Genomic DNA, 18,668 nt, shown 5'->3' with positions numbered 1-18,668 from the left:
AATTTCAAAAAAGTTATATTAATTTAAAAAATCTCTAAGTGCGCATTTTATTATTTTTAAATAATTAAAAACTATTTTTTATTTTATTTAATAAAAATAAAGAGAATTTACTCTGTGCAGTGAATTCGGTTATTAATATAAATTAAATCCATCAATCCCGTAGGAAGTTAAAAAGTAGTAGTCTGGTAACTTATGCCTATTTTCATGACTTCTTTGGAGGGTGGTTTTTTATAGGAAAATAAAAATGAATTATCTTGAATATTTAGAGTGTTTTTATTTACATATTGAAAATATAAAAAAAATTTATTTGAAAAAATTTAATAGTTTATTACTATTATTATTGTCACTCGAAGTTGGAACCTCAAAAAAAATGCACGTGGGTGGCCCGGGTCCTAACTTTTTTTCTACTGAACCGATTGCTTTCAAATTTTAACAGGCTGTTCTACACACTTATAGTTCTCGTCGGTACTAACGAGAATTTTTTTCACCCGTAACTTTTTATTTTACAACCCTTTCTTTGCTAAAATAAAAGGACTTTTTTTTTCAAAGTCCGCCATTTTGTTATTTACCCTTGAAATTTAACTTCAGTAGTTCCGACCAGAATGACGTCTATAGATTAAGAATAATCAAGAATATTTGATTTCAGATAACATCAAGAGCCAAAATCACCCGGGCTTAATTTAAAATCATCCACTACGAATTCACTTCGCAAATTTTTTACGAATAATTGTGTTACATCTACCAATCCCTAGTAAAAATGAAATCAAGTTTTTAGCCAGTAACTGGCCAGTTTTACTAGACTTAAACCAGTAACTGGCCAGTGTAATATCCAGTTTCTGTCTAGTAACTGGCCAGTTTTACTAGAGATCTAACAAAACATTATGGCGGCTTTAGTGAAACTGTCAGTTTCGAATTCTGAGGTTATTAGGCGTTATTAAAATTGTCAAATAAATTCAAAATAATGTTTAATAAACGATATGATATAAAAAAGTTTCATTTATGTGTACATTATAAAATAGATAACATCATTAGTCTGATAGACTAATAATAAATCTAACAATAGAATAAGAAAATAATTATTTTGAATTGGAGATTTGTTTTTAATGCCCACAGTCGCAATTTATATATTGTGTCATTTTTTTTCACTGTATCCATTTTGAAATATATACTGGAAATTATTTACACGTTAATAAACACTAATTTTGATTGATTTATACTGTTTTTTAATAATAATAATTACAATAATGATGCGTACAGGTTAACAAAAAAAATAAACAAACATACACACACTAGTAAAGATACACTGTCGGTGTAACTAATGTTTATGACTTAGTTGTAGGTGGCGCGATTTCAAGTTTTTACTCGATATCACTGGCCAGTTACTGGTTTATATCCAGTGAAAACTCGATTATTTCTACTAGGGATGATATAATTTTTTAACTTTTAGCTTAGCGTAAACGTTTAAAAGTTTGGAAAAATATCTTTTTCAGTTTGATTCCGAAATATACGATTTAAATTTTGATATAATTATAATTCATAGGGCTTTACACGAGACGAGAGTAGGCGAGAGTACTAAAAATCTCGTCTCGGTCTCGTAAATTCCGAAAAAATTAAGTCTCGGTCTCGTCTCGTTACCAGTTGTCTCGTCTTGTCTCGCTTAGTTCTAAATATTAAGAACAAATATCATATTCACTTATTCACTTATTTCATCTTCACTTTCATTAGATCTTTGCCTCTTATTTGGGTTATTATCACTAACAATCACACTTGTTAACATTTTACTATATCTGAAATCGGAAAATTGTAAATCTTCACTGTTCAAAAGTTTTTGTAAAACTGATGAACAACTCTTTAGAGAATTTCTCTGATCTACATAATATTGTCAATATAAACAATTTTTCGTCACGCAGTTTAGCATAAATTTTATCTTTACGGAATACTTGAAACATTTTTTTTGTATCTAACATCTAACATAAGTTTGTAACTAAATACTTGAGTATTTGACCAGTTCTATTATATATACTCCTACAGATGTATACAATAACTGTTCATATCTTTATTACAAGTAGTACAGGAAAAAATAAAAAATTTCTCCAGATGTCCAATAATAGAAACTAAATTTTCAAAACATCGCTATAGAGGCAATAAAAGTTGTCCGTTAAGTACTGAATTTATAATGAGATTAGTTTTTATATTAGTAAATTTTATTTTTCTCGAAAAATAACGTTAATTATCGCAAATTTGTAACAAACATAATAATTAATATTCTTTTGAAATATTATATAGACAAATCACATTGGTGATCATAATGGAAACTCTTTATATTTAATTGTTTTATATAGGTGTTGAAAAAGGACGAGTCAAATATAAGAAAAGTTTACTGTATGTCTGTAGTAAATAAGAGGATCTTCCAGGTAGAAAATTTCGAGTAAAAAAAACCCCTCAACAGTACACACATCTATGACTCTCTCGCTTGTAGACACATACACAAGCGAGAGTATAAGTGAACCCATTGATCTTTTAAAAGGAATCATTCAAATCTAAAATGTAAAAATCTGCAAAAATAAGTGTTTATGAAAAGTGATACTGATAAGTAACTATTAGAAGAGTTAACAAGTTGAAGTAAAAATGTGAAAAAATCATACTCGGCTAAGGATACCATGATGTTTTGAATTGACAAACTACGATATAGAATATAAATATTAATACATATACTCAAAAAATTACAGTTTCAACTTTGAGTTTTCTTTTTAAAGTTACAATAAACTATTTCACAGATGGTCACCAGATTTTATACTTTGTAAAATTTATTGTTATCTTTGTGGATTTTTTCTAATTTTTTTAATAAAAACTTCATAAAAAAAATTTTACGAGACCAAGAACGAGACTCTCGGGTTGCGCTATTTGTGGTCTCGGTATCTCCCATAACATTTTCAAAAACGTCTCGTCTCGTCTCTTCTCGCTTTTCCGAGACGAGAACGAGACGAGACGAGAAAAATCTCGCTCTCGTGTGAAGCCCTAATAATTTAAAATTAATAATAAATTTTAATTATTCTGGAGCTTTAAATTTTGGAAATAGCCATGTATGGATAATTAATTTTTATGATACACAATTATTCAGAAGTTTTATTTTCCTCACAATTCAGAACCTCCATACTTTTTCTGAAATGCGAACAAAAACAATGATTTGCAGTACCGGTAAATACAAATTCAGGTCAACTCCCTTGAGTATTATAGTTAATAAGCTTTTGTGTACAAAACTATAAAATTGTTTCACAAAAAACAGTAGGTAAAAGTTCTTTTTACAGGCGAACATTAAGCAAGTAATTTTCTGACGTAAGGTGTTCAACAACACATGTTAGTCTACTAGTTAATTTGACCACTAAATCGCGCCAGAAACTTGATCGAGGACCTCGACCCAGACTTAGGCGAGGAATTCAAGAGAAACTATATGTTTTTCCTTCGATCTGTTTTTCCTTTGGCAAAAGAGCATAAAGTTTTAGAAGTTCTCACTTTTCAATCATGCACTTGAAGAATCTTTCAGAGGAAGATTGATACCTATAAATCATATTATTCGAAAATAATAGTATTTTAAGATATTAATTTTTTTCTTGTCATAAACTCATAATAACATTAAATGTAATTTTACTTCGTAAGTTAAAATTTTTTCGTTGGAACTAATACGTCTTTCAAATCTAAGCGGATGATTATGATACTTCACAATTTCACATGGATAATTTAAAGCCATAATATCGAATGAGAACCTCTTCAAATGATATAGTTCTTTAGGTTGTGGCGTAAAGAGGCGGCAGGGAGAATCTCGAGGTGTATCTTGTGATATGTGATCTTCTGGCAAAGTCTCGAGCAAGCTTCTGAATAAACTATCTGCAGCAATATATTTTATTCTAGTACAAGTAATCTGTTGAAAGTATCTTGTATTTGCTTCAAGTAAATGTAATGAGCCAAAATTTTAACTATATTATCAACGATATTGATGCAAGAATGGTTTTAAATTACTACTTTTGCAGAAGATAAAAAAGTTTTTGTCAATCAAAAAATAAAACGATTGGAACACATAAAAATTTAAAGTGTTTGTATAAAAAAACTTACGTCAAATTGAAGGAAATTTAATTTTCTAAAAGAGCTTTTGAGTGAAATAATAGAAAAAAAAAATTTAAGGCCCGTAAACCTTTTTTAACTTCCCGCTAAGAAAATTGAAAATTAAAAAAAATCGGGAAGTTATTGGTTTCACCCCGTTTTTTGAAAATCGAGTTTTCATAAGATCTCGAAGTTTTAAGGTCCTAGGAAGCTTCCCTGAATATCGAGAATGTATGGTTTTATTGTGTTAAAACAAACTTCTTTAATTCTACTAATATAAACTAGAAATTGTTACCATCTGAATGTTGAAACTATTAATAAATTTTAATGTTGGTAGGTCATTTTCGCCTGTTTATCTTCTACTCAGAGTTGGTAAAAATTATTATTAAAAAAAAGAATACTTCTGCTTGCTTAGCTATAAAATTGTTTCATGTTACTGTTCATTAATGGTATTAGTAAAAGGATTTGTACAATTAAAAAAAATTACTATTGTTATCTTTTGACGATGAAATAATTGGATTATTTCATTAATCCACAGACGATTATAGTATCTGAATATTGATCTGCTACTCGTTTCCGTTTTAAATAGCTTCGTTATCCGTATACAAAAACGAAAAATGGATAAAATTGACTTAGTGCACAAAAACGATTTTGATTTTTTTTTTCTTTCTTGTTTTCAATTAAGAGGTCACATCCAATTTTCAAAGATTAAAAATTATAAATCTTTCAAGGATGTTTTTGTTCGAACGATAAAACTTTTAAACTTTCCAATTACAGTTGCAATTTTTTAATCTTTAAAATACTCAAAATTTTTCTTTTTTTACGGTTAGATATTTTTTGATGAAGTTATTATATGTATCACTATGAAATGTAAAAAATTTCTCTATGTCAATTCTAAATAATATAATAGTATTCCACATTAATAAAGATCATGTACAATGTATATATGAAGAAGATTAGAGCATATACGAGAACGCAAAAAGAACTATGTTTTTTGACGAGCAAAATTCGAAACCATGCCTCAATTACTTTGAATTTATTAATATAGCGAAGTAATCATATGGCCATGAATACGAACTGCTATAACAATGGTTTATTGTCAAACTGAACAAAGAATCTTTTAAAATTGGTGGTAAGAGTTGAGGAACCGTGTATAAATCCGTGACGATTCCCGACCCGGCTTCTATTCTTATATAATGGTGAATAAAGTATTTATGTTGATGTAATTCCTACGGAGCCGGACAATAAAATTTGTTCGACGGTGAATACACATTTTGCATAAAAATTTAAAAATATTCGAATAAAAAACACCTTTTTTATTTAGGATCATTTGATTATACACCTATTAACAATCAGTAATCAATTAATAAATTTTGACTTTTATTGAACAGATAGACAATAATTTATTTGTAAAGAAAGAAAATAAAGAAAGCATAAGTACAGTAAAAAAGTTAGATAGATTTATAGAGTTGGAAAAAGAAAAAAAAACCCGGACATATTTTTTCCGAGAAAGCTTATTTTTTTAGTACTTCAATTTTTTACTCTTTTATTGCTTCGTAAATATTATAAAAATTATTGCTTGATAAAGTTTAAAAAAATTATTATTTTATATTTAAATTATTTTGCACCATAAATTTTTTAACAGAAGTGAAATCCCGATTAATACTCAAAATAAAAAAACATATTAGGGGCATTCCATGCGAAATGGGAAAATGACTAAGATTTTAAAATTTCTCTAGTTAATTCTAATTTAGTCTTAATTTATTATTAAAAGTCTATATTTTACGAATTTGTAAATGAAATTTTTTTTAATCAATAAGAAAATCGATTTTTCTATTCCTAGTAACTTTTCAGTCGTACTAACTGGTATCCGGGCCAAATGCTGTTTAAGTCGGTAACACGTTTTTTAAATCATCTTATCAATTCCAGCTAGTGATTCATTGTATTTAAGAAGAATAATTAAATAAAGAAAATAATTATGTTTGATTAAAACGAAAAGATACGTTAGTTTTTGTATAATTCGTATTTGAACATAAGCTCATCACATGTCCCACCAGTCACGCAAAAAGATAGAAAAGTGGTTTTCCCAACCTCAAATCTGAATTGTTCAATTTTTTTTCTTTGTAGAAGTAACAATAAACATGTTAAAAATGATTTAAACTTCTGATAATTGTCAAAAAATCCAAAATATAGTTTTGAAGATCATTTAAAATATGTCCCACCAGTCACATGTGAACACTGGCTTCTAGTCAATGCATGATAAAATTTAGTTAAAGTACTGAAATTTACAGCTTTATTTTTCTCGCCGAATTTTCTCGCAAGCTACCCTCCCAATTATCCTGTTACGTGCGAATGTGGAACGCTTCACGTAATACTTGCCGTAACTCTTATTCTTTCCCGCTTCACAACATTATTTAATTTTAAAAATGTGGAATGCTTCACAATTTTGCATGTCATCCTTATTTATGAATCTTCTCCTATCCTCACTTTATTTCTTGTATATTTTTCTGAGTCTATACATATTTACTATTCTCCTAAGATTCATAACCCGACGAAAACAGGATAAAAAACGGACGAATTTTAAGAGCAAATTAACTTTGTGTTTGTTATTATCTAACATATTTATTATTATAGTTTTAGGAACAAATTTTTTTATGTTCGTTATTAATTAACACCTAAGTTTATCAAGAACGTGTGTTGTCAGCATGCTAAATCCTTTATTTGTGTTTTGTAATTATTTTTTTTTTAATTATCCTAAATAATTTTTAATTAAATATATAAACAATAATAAAAAACAATCTTTTCAATTGTTTCTACGTAGATAATCAGTCTAGTTCTTTATAATATTGAATGTTTGTAGGATAAATTTTGTATTGAGAAGGAAATATTTTTTAAAAGTTTAGTGGTCGAACTGAAATTCGACTTTAAGTATACTGCGGTAAGAGAGAAGGATTTCTCGATGTCCCACCAGTCACACTCAGTCAAACGATAATTACGAGAAACTTAAAAAGTAATTGAGGTTTTTGACAAAGGGATGTTGTTAATTAGTTATTCTTCTATATTATAAGATACATTTTACTATAGTATACGTTTCAGTCACATAATTGTAGCTTATAATTGATGGAATTCCAGAGTCAAATGTCCCACCAGTCACTAGGGAGTGCCCCATTATTAGATATTTATTGTGATAACAAAGAATTAAGAATTTCATTTTTGATTTTACATTATTTGTGTAATAAAGTTTTCAATATGATATTACCGATACTATTATTTAAAACTAACATCTAAATCACTCAAAATTTTAAATAGAATAAATTTATTATATCTTGCTTTTTTCAAACAAACACAACTATGTTTGGGTAATGCTGTTTTTTAAGATTTATCACTGTTACAGGAACATAATTAATCAGTTTTGAATTGTTACCCAGATTTACACGTATTTAGAACTATCTAAGTGATATCTCATTCGAAGTAAACGTTAATAAAAGTTAAAAAGCTATTTAGAACGTTTAGTTTAAGAACCTTGATCAACACAGAACTTAAATTAAGGAATTATTGCGGCAAGAAAAAGTCACCAATAGGTTATGGCTATTGGTTTCTTTCTCACGCACTAGTGCTGCCTCTCTTTACAGACTATCGCTCATTTACTTCCACTCACGTAAAATATCAAAAGTCACTAACTTCAAACATTTCTTGTAAAAAAATGAATATCGTTCGTTTGTGTTATTTTTGATAAAAAATACTTGTTATAACTTCAATTGAATATTCTTAGTTTTTCAAAAAAATCATAGGAAAAGAATGATAGTTATTCAATAAAATGTTCACTCTACTACGGTCAGGATAGGAAATACACGTTAGATGTACGACATTTAATTGCTAATATTTCGAAAATTAGCACCGCAAGGACTATTAAAAAAAAATTTATTCGTATAAAAGACACGTATCAAAAGTACGCATATTCAATAATTGAAGAATATTGTAAAAAAAGTGATTTTGCACAGTACCTCCTTAAGAATATTTAGGATAAATTTTATAAATAAAATATTCTTAAGTCTTTATTAAAATTCTGAAGCAGGTTCGAAAGTTCTACAGGCGTGCTAATTTCTATCTACAAATCAATTTTGAATTTGGATTGATCTCAAAACTAATTCATATTTGTGTCAAAATATGAATTTCAATCTTAAATTCATTTTGAATCAGAATTTTTTTTACATGGGTACAGAGATGAAACAAACTTATAGCAAATATTCAAAAAATTTCTGATTTAAAATAAAAATAGTAAAACTTACCTTGCTGTTTAAATGATATCGGCTGAATACAACTTAAACTCGCCAATAGTAGTTCTGTTATAGTAATTATGAACTTTGCTTCTCTGAACTACGAACGTTATGAAATTATTATCGACTACCTCAAACGCGCAGTAAGTCAAATGTCTGCACTCGAATCGTGGGGTCAATCAGGTCAGCCGTTCCTGTCATCTCACGACATTATATTTTTGCCTTAAATATAAACATCCAAAACCTGCGAAACGTCTTATAAAATGCCTATCTTGGAAGGAAGCCGATTTAACTATGGCAGCTGAACTCATTGCCCAAAAAAGTCAGGAAATTGAAGAGGAATTTGGTGGTACTCTGGAATCACTGGATTCATGTCTTCAGAAACTTAATACCGATCAGTTTGTTGCCAAATACCGACCAGCTCCTTGGATTACACAAGAATTGCGCGATGTTTGAAAGGAACGAGATAGATGCTACAGACGACATAAAAGAAATGGTCATCCCCAAGCTTGGCAGAATTATTTAGACTTACGTCGCCGAGCGCAAAAATTATGGAAAAATGAACAGGTAAATTACCTCCAGTCTATCTTCAGTCGAACGGGTCAAACCAAGGATTTTTGGAAGGAAATGGATCGGTTAGGGCTTACAGTAGCATCTAAAAAATCGCGCGATAAACTAAAATTAAAAGTTGAGGACCTAAACAATTACTACGCCACAATTATCGAAGGAAGAAAGCTCCCATCTTTTGACGAGGTTATCGACTCGCTAAGTTACTTACGGACCCATACGCGTTTCACTTTCACTCGTGTCAATGTTAATGATGTCATTAAGCACCTTGCAGTGGGCAATTCGCATGCGTCAGGTGTGGATGGAATCTCTGGGATAGTCCTGAAAACGTTTAAGGACCTACCAGCACCGCTTATTACGGACTTAGTGAATTCATCATTAGACAGCGGTTTATTTCCAACGTTGTGGCGATCTTCATTGATTACACCGATACCCAAAGTTCGTAATCCTAAAATGCTATCTGACATGCAGCCGATCTCGATCTTGTGTGTCATGTCCAAAGCCTGTTAGCGTGTTTCGCTTGATCAAATCGTTGGTTATCTCAATGACTATAATATTTTAGATCCACAGCAAACTGGATTTAGGTCAGGTATGGGTACTCAGACAGCAGTAGTAAGGTTCGCTGATGATGTCCGTGCAGCAATCGATGTACAAATGATCACCATAGCCGTTTTTCTTGATCTTAGTAAAGCCTTTGACTCTGTAGATCATTCGTTGCTATTAATTAAACTATACAAGCAAGGCGCTGATATGAAAGTTATCAGATGGATGTACTCGTATCTGTCTGAAAGGAAACATCCAGTTAGGGATGGGGAAAATTTATCCTCATGGCAGGAGTCCACAATTGGTGTTCCCCAAGGCAGTGTCCTAGGACCGCTGCTGTTCTCTTTATTCATCAATAATCTTCCAAGTTGTCTATATTACTGCAACTACCTGCTCTTCGCTGATGATGGAGCCATCTACCTTACCTGCAAAGTATGCGATCTAGCTGATACGATAGTCAAAGTAAACGAGGACCTAGCTTCGATTGAGGGATGGTGTTGGCAAAATAAACTCAAATTGAACGCGGTAAAAACCAAAGCAATGATCTTCGGCAGTGCCTTTAATGTCAACTCCATTGATGTTTGGACCCTACCTAAACTCTCAGTGAATGGTGAAGACATTGAATATGTTGACAGTTTTAAATATCTTGGTGTGATGCTTGATCCCACGCTTTCATGGGTCAATTAAGTGACTAAAGTGTGCAACTCGTCCTCAAGAACACTCTATCGTCTTCGTCAGTCAACTAATGAAGTGGGTGTTGCTTTAAAGAGACAACTCGTCGTTAGCTTGGTTTTACCGATATTTGACTATTGTACGATAGCACTCACAAATCTGAATCTAGGCTTGGAAAAGAAATTAACCGTCGCACTAAACAATTGTGCGAGATTTGTGTTACGCAGAAGACTTGGTAATCATATAAATAGTCTTCGGCTACAAGTGGGCTGACTCTCATCATCGAATCGCCGCCTATACCTGCTAAAATGCACTTATTATGGTATATTAATGCTGAATAAGAATACTTTGTTGAGAAAGCACATTAGACTAAACCATAATATTGCTAGGCATCGTGACACTGGTAGAACTGACACACTGATGGCACCAATTCCTCATACGACAACCTATCAAAAATCGTTTCTAATCCTTGGATCATTCTTTTGGAACTCATTACCATCGTCGATAACTACTGCAGCAACCCTAGAAGACTTTAAAACCAAGTATTATAATTACTTGCTGGCAATAGAGCAAAATGAAGTCTCCAGAACCTTAAGTTAGCTAATTAACCTAGTGATATTGAAGTGAAAGTTAATTTGACAATTTCTCATAAAAAATTTAACTATAAAAACCTTATAACCTACAGAGGACGTCGGAGAGACTTTGTTGTTGTTATTTAGAAAATTTATATTGTTCCTACTAATTTATATTATTGTTCCTACTTTATTATACTAATCCTATAAAATTATATTATTTTTTTCTTACTAAAAATTTATATGTACTACTCGAATATATCACTCTCTGTATTTATACTAAATTATGTATTCCTTCTGGCTGTTAGGGGACTTTGTCCCACAGTCATTCAATAATTAATAAAATAAAAAAAAAAACTTAACTCTTGTAAGCAATTCACCGTTGGGCAGTACAATATCATCAAGATTGAATGATCATGTTGCATTAAGCACAACAAAGTTCGGGTGATTTTCTCTTGTGAATCTTCGATCATCTTGAATCCACTAAGGCTGTCCGGATCTATTTCGCCGTCTATTAAAATACCACATTCAACTTGAAAGCTGATAATGCCGTCTTTTTCATAAAAACGAGCATTTGTCACAACTCTAGAGTCGGAAAATATTATATCAAGTAAATATAAAATCAATTAAAATTCAGACTAATCGTTAAGAATTTTATTTTTAAAAATATGGATCTTACTCGTTTCGGTCAGTTCGGCATGATTTTAAGATCAAACTCAATTTACAGATGCTCAAAATGGGATCCGAATTCCTGTCCTTTTCACAATAGTTCGAAAATTTGGAAGTCATTGCTTCGAAACGAGGTAAAACCAATAACTTCCCGATTTTCAATTTTCTTAGCGGGAAGTTAAAAAAATGTATTTAGGCGTACATAGAAAAACAAGTAAATTATAATAAAAATGAATTCTGATAAACAAGTGTTTTGAAGAAATTCTGGTCGAAATTTCAAGAAAGTTTCTTTCGTCATTAATTTTTTTATTTTCAGATAAAGATATTTTGAAACTACTATTTTGTTAACAGGTTACATTACTTTCAATAAATTATCCAAAATGAAAAAAAAAGAAGTTACACTAAGATCCTCTCTAAAGACGGTCATTTTTCATTTCCTTGAAAGTATCTTTAGAATACCAAGTAGTACTACTTGAGTTCAAAATTTAATTTTTCCTAACTAAATTCACACAAGTAATTTTTTTTTCATTTTTCAAAAAAAAAAATTATTAATAACTTGGTATTGAGTACCTTTTTTTCTATTTTTTTTAAATTAGAAAAAAATTTAAGTTAACATTAACAAGCAAACGGAGTAAATACTAATATATTAAAATTGTAGAATTTACAATGCCAGTGAAGTAATATTGTTCCTATACAAAAAAAGTAAGAAATAAATTCTGCCGGAAAAAGATTTTATTATTAATGTCAATCAACTAATTTATGTTCATTTGAAAGTAAATTTTATAATAATATATTTTCAAGATAAAAAAAAAATAAGTCTTCTCGTAGACTAAGATGTCAATATTGTAATTTTTAGTATAAATAAATTTTCAACGGTCTCATCATTCAAATAATCAAAATCAAACTTTTATTTCAACCTATTGATTAACAGCAGTAAATACAGATCATAAAAGGTTTGGAAACGTTCCGTAGGTAAATGACAAAAAAACTGTCGAGAAATAGTATGAGAGAATGTATTTATTCACTTGTTTTAAAAGAAGGAATAACTTTTCATAATATAATTAATCAACTAAAAAAACTTGTGAAAAATAAAGAAAACTTTTAATGCAAGATGAAATGAAATAGCCGGGTCAGAAATATCTTCTTCAAGTTATACAATTATATAATTCCAACAAAACATAAAAAGTAGTTTTATATACTAACAACTTGACGTTAAATAAGAAAAATGAAAAACAATGGACTCTATAAATTTTTTCTGCTTTCATTAAAAAATTGATAAATTTAAATGGTTCACTTCAACGAGTTCTTGAACCAAAAATTCCTTTTCTGGGTGATAATTTTTCTTTCTCTCGAAAGTACATTATTTAAAAAACAATGTGAAAATTCATGATAAGTGAAGTATAATCCGATTTAAATCCATAAGAATTTAAGCATAATATGATGAATGTATGAGAATGAGAATGAGTACGTATTTATTCAGTAGCATGTGTCTATGTATACTAATATATATATATACATACAAATGAGATTCACTTGAAAACTATCTGAATACATATGTGTTTACTTGAACATATCTGTCATGGTTCATACTTTTGTGATACAAAGCTAATTTACATATAAATTACCTTCACTGTCAACAATACTACTAAATTGAGAAGAAACATATATATCTAACAAGTAAACAGTTGAAATTAAAATCTTGGATGAATTCCATATTATGTTACTGAAAAGTGATGAGAATAGTTGAAAACAATTATTCCACCGATAAATATGAACCATATTTATGTATTTCGGCATTATAAGTATCGAACTGTTCGACTTTTCAAAAAAAAATTGTAACCAGTCATTGAAAAACTTTAAAAATTTTTGTCGCCGATTTGTCTGCAGTCATAAATTATGTGACGTACGTACGTACTTAATCTTATTATTATCCCAACCAGCATGTAATATTTTCAAGTGCATATTTTTTTCCAAATGTTGGTCGAGAAGTGCTGCAACACTATCGATAAATGTATTATTTATGTACACGAAAAAAAACTGAACTATAATAAATCATTGTGTATTTGTAATAAGTAGTAATCGATTAACAAATGATGAAGTTTATTTACTATTTGAACGTTACAATTCAATAATTACATAGAAAAAAATATCATTTCAAATAGCAATAAAAGCTATGTAGATTACGGTGCATCAAAATTTAATCTCTAAAAGCAACCTTTTAAAATTTGAATTTTGAGTTTCGCTTTTAGCATGAGTTAGGTTTGGGCATTTCCTGAGATATTTTGATGTGTCAGAATTTATTTGATCTTCACATAATTTTTTAACAGGAGTTTTGTTTGAGCATTTTTTCTGGAATTAAAAAATTCAAAATTTGGCCAAACGAAGCTCTTGTTAAAAAATTCTGTGAATATCAAATAAATCGTGACACACCAAAATATATTTGGAAATGCCCAAATACAGCTCCTGTTAAAAGCGATACTCAAAATTCCAATTTTAAAAGGTTGCCTTCGAAGATTAAATTTTGACGCACCCTAATGTAGATGTCGAGAAAGTCTAAGTATAGTGATTAGACAAAAAACAGTTTCACTGCAAAATATGCCACTAAGTACACGTTCAAAATTGAGAGTAATAAAAATCGTAATCTTTACAAAAAATAATGAATTAAGATCTTTAAAAAATTTGAATTCAACAAAAAGTTTTATTGGAAAAAAATTCAAAAAAAAATTTCGTGATGTACTTCTTGTGCATAAAATGGAATATCAATAAAGCATGCGTGCCAACTTGTCTTAACAAATTTTTTCTTGCTTTAAAACAGTTTAGGTCTTCCGAAAAATTTTTTTGATTCAAGAAAATTTTTTTTATATTGTGTAATATTGCTGTGGACAGCATGAATACTGTTTTGAGAGGCATCATAAGTTAAAAAAATTCATAAAGAACAAAAAAAAAACCTAAAAAAAAAAACTATGGTTAAGATTATTTCAATCTGTTTTTGCAATTTCTGACATTATTACTCGTTTTGGCTCCTCAATAATTAGGAAAATTAATCATAAATCAGAAAAATCTAGAAAAAGACTGGTAGGTATGAATTTTTCGACCTGGTATTGCAATTTATCCTTCCGAACTTTTTGAATTAGCATTACAAAAAAGTTAAAATTGATTCGTTATGTATTAAGTGGGGAATTTATAGATTTTACTATTATAAACTTGAGTTGACAACAATGTGTCATAATACTAAGTTTGTAGCGTCGATTCAAACCTATCAAAATCCCTCATAACTACTTTATCAGTGTAGATAAAAAATAACTATTTCACCTTTCTTCCTGATGATGATAGTTTATTAATCAAATATACGTATATTTGATACATATAATTTAAACGTAATATTTGTATTGATATATATACTATAATGCTCGTTATCAAGAACAAATTTAAAAATTAAATTAAATAACTCGAATAAAATATTTAATTTTTACTTTGAATGACTTTTATTTTATTAACTATAATTACATTAAAAACCAAAAATATAATTTTACAAAGAAGGCTTATTATTAATAATGACTTTTAATCATTTTTGTGTTTCAGGAAATCTTCTAGTCATTCTAGTCGTCATGTATTCACGAAGAATGCGCGGCATAACAAACTTCTTCCTGGCAAATTTAGCTGTAGCAGACCTTTGCGTCGGAATATTCTGCGTCTATCAAACCCTGATTAATTATCTTATGAACAGCTGGCTTCTTGGCCTCTTCCTCTGTAAAGTCTACACGTTTGTTCATGCACTCTCATACACAGCAAGTATCATGATCCTAGTATTAGTATGCGTGGAGAGATACCTTGCAATCATTCATCCGATAAAGTGTAGATCTTTGCTGACAAGAAGTCGTCTGAGAGTAATAGTTGTAATTGGATGGATTTTAGCTGCTATTTATGCTTTGCCAAAATTTATATACGCAGAAACAATTGAAAATAAACTTATGAATGGAGCTCTCGATATAATTTGTATTCCAAACATGAAAAAACACAGTAAAAATGCTCTTGACACTGTCAATTTAATTTTACTTTATATTGTACCTTTGTTTTTGATGAGCTATCTGTACACCAGAATTGGAATCAGGCTGTGGAAAAGCGGACGAACTTTAAGCGGCCCTGATCTAATAACCAGACCGAGAAATATAAGACTTCACCATACGAATGAATCTAATAGAAATGTTCTTCGTGCACGTCGAGGTGTCATAAGGTAAATAAACAATATCTTTTCTTTAATTTTGCATGGAAAAAATACTATCTCGCTACAACTGATATAAATCATTTATGTGTTAGTCTTCGGTAACTTAAAATATCATCTTGACGATCATAATTTCAAGTATTTATAAAATAAACTATCAAATCAAATGTAATGAAACAAAAATTAAGTAAAATGAAATGGAAACTAAATATATAAATAATACCCGAAAGTTTAAAGCGATCGATACAATAAGAAAGCGTCTCTTATTTATTGAAAATTTTAAATAAAACTGATCCAGAAAGCTTGAATTGTATTTAAATTATCCTTTTTGAAATAAAAACCCCTACACCACAAACCTCACTTAAATGATAATCTTCAAAAATTCTATAACTCAAACTATTTAAACTTTGACTTGTCAATTACGCTTATAATAAATAATTCATAATGAATGTTTCTATGAAAAGATTTCTTCATAAAACTTTTTACAAGTTCATAATAAAAAAAAAAGTTTGGTAAATCCAAATACGCATGCCTTAAGCGCTCAAGTCATATATAAATTATTCAAATTGTTGATGCTCATATATACAACTTTACATTCAAAATCTGGGTATTATTTTTTATTTCTCAGTGATTTTAAAGTAAACGTTAATTCGAATAAAATTATGTAATCTACAAAAACAAATAATAAATAAAAAACTACTTTTAATGATGAGTTAATTTTAAGTAATTAAATTTCAGTACAATTCACTTTTGATGTTTATTTAAATTTTTCCGTGAATAAGAATTTTCTAGTGAGTTAAATACCCTCATGCATTGTGACAAGTTTATTACTACAAATGCCATAGACATGTATACCCACATAGACTTGATAAAAACTATGTTTACGAAAAATTACATACAGCTGTTTCACAAGTAAAAATTATGTGGAAATAATCATAGAAATGATTTATTTTTGATAATACGAATAATAATTGAGCTAGATTTTCGAATCAGATCTAGGCATTGATTCTACGAATTGAATAGAATAAAAATTAGTCAAATTGATTATGTTCTTTACAAAGAACGAGTTTGAAAGTAAATTTATTAACACAACTATGTTTCTAAAAGAAATTTCATTTGAAATTTGTTAATCAATATATTATCTTTTTTTCGATATGCATTATTTCACTATTTAGCCGTATATAATTAATTTTAAAATGAATTAAATTTTGAAATCAACGAGTTTTCAATTTAAGGGGACAGTTATTCATATCTCAGTGTTTTGCGCTTAATAAATTAGATTTCGAAAAATATTGATTTAAAAAATAATAAAAATATTGAGAATTCGTACTTAAAATTATAACTTTAAGATTAATTTGAAATAATATTGCGTAAATTAATTTACCAATAAAACCAGAATTTTTTGAATCAACAATTGATAAATAATTTTGTTTGAAAATATAAATTTTTCAATGGAAAATGTTTGTTACATAAAATTTTTAATTCGTTTAATGAATAAATTTCATCATGAAATGAGTGTTTAAAGCAGGCACTATGGAGTTTTCCAAAATTTATATACTCATAATTAAATAAATTAAAGAGCAATTTGTTTAACATACTTACAGGATGCTCATTGCAGTGGTAATTATGTTCTCGATGTGCAATCTTCCTCAACAAGTCCGAATCCTGTGGCTTCACTGGGGTTCAAATTACAACCAAAATTCAGATTTCAGCACGATATTAACAGTTTCCACAGCTCTTATATCATACATGAATTCTTGCTTAAATCCTCTCCTTTATGCCTTTTTGTCCCGAAATTTTCGAAAGGCAATGAGGGAGCTTTTTTCTTGCCGCTTTCAAAGGCGAGACAGAGGCTACAATGCCGCAGACGGAGCTCACATGGAAAATGGTAACAACAACGTACCCCGCAGTTCCGTTATACGATTAAATTCAACTTATGACAGCCCTTGCACTACACACACCATTACCAGGCAAAGTACGTACGTCAAAAGTTCGTGAACTTTGTTGTCTGACCCCGTGGCCGATAAACCAAATATTGAGCCACGGAGACCAGTTTGCCATGATATTGCTATAACTCAATTGTAAAATATACATTATTTCTTATGTAAAATTTTTCATGAATATAAATTTACCTCTCGTGAAAATTCAAAATACAAAGGTTTATTATGTAACTGAATTTGCGACCGGTCAGAACGATAATATATACATATAGTTATATAATATACATAGTCAATTTCAAAGCCTCCTAGATAATGCTCGATACATTTCAACCCTCGGAAAAAAAATTAACGACTACCTGGAATCACTCTCCTTCCACATTCTCATCATTCGAACTCCTTGTGATTGTCGGAACTGCTAGAAATTCCAGCTGAAGAATTTATAATAAAGCTCCTAAAAATTTTGAGCACACTTTACCGCGCAAAAAAAAAGTTCAAGCCTGTCTGAAGTCACCTTCAAATTTTATTGTTTTTGTTTTAACCAATTCCGACTGTCGAAGCCTCTGGAGGTTCCAGCTGGAAAATTCTGAGTACACATTAAAAAGTGTATCAGAATTTTTTTGGAGCTTTATAAATTCTCCCGCTAGAATTTCTAGCAGTTCCGACAATTGCAAGGGGTTCAAATGATGAAAATGTGGAAGGAGAGTGACTCCAGATAGTCGTTAATTTTTTTCCGAGGGTTAAAATGTATCGAACATTATCTAGGAAGCTTTGAAATTGACTATGTATATTATATATCTATGTATATTAGCGTTCAGCTGACCGGTCGCAACTTTAGTTACATGGTTTAAGGTTTATTCAAATTCAAAAGTATTTTTTTTATTTTATTACTCCGTATGCCAAAAAATATACTTACTTTGAAAACTATATCATATATAGTTTTCGAGAAAGTAATAAAAATGAGTTTCCAAATATAATTTTAATTTTTATAGATTTATATATTATATTGTACATAGTATATATAGAATAAGATGTCTCAAAAAACCAAATATTTTTTTCTTGCTTATTCCTATGAAAATATATTAGTTTCATTTACCAAGTTTTAAAGGTT

The 18,668-nt window shown here is 29.5% G+C and overlaps 1 protein-coding gene across 3 annotated transcripts in view; it reads left to right on the top strand.

Annotated features, from left to right (window-relative positions):
* The window catches only part of LOC123261025 (trissin receptor-like), a 54,633-nt gene extending 36,232 nt beyond the window's left edge, over positions 1–18,401 (top strand). For all 3 annotated transcript variants that reach the window (XM_044722493.1, XM_044722492.1, XM_044722494.1), the window contains 2 exons: positions 14,981–15,632; positions 17,225–18,401. In XM_044722493.1, the coding sequence (XP_044578428.1) occupies positions 14,981–15,632; positions 17,225–17,618 (1,046 nt within the window). In that variant the 3' untranslated portion in view covers positions 17,619–18,401. The remainder of the gene's footprint in view (positions 1–14,980; positions 15,633–17,224) is intronic.
* The last annotated feature ends 267 nt before the right edge of the window (positions 18,402–18,668 follow it).

The sequence above is a fragment of the Cotesia glomerata genome, linkage group LG3, assembly GCF_020080835.1.
Source record: "Cotesia glomerata isolate CgM1 linkage group LG3, MPM_Cglom_v2.3, whole genome shotgun sequence".
Classification (NCBI taxonomy): domain Eukaryota; kingdom Metazoa; phylum Arthropoda; class Insecta; order Hymenoptera; family Braconidae; genus Cotesia; species Cotesia glomerata.
Note: the sequence above shows the minus strand (reverse complement) of the source record. Positions and strands in the feature narration are given on the sequence as shown.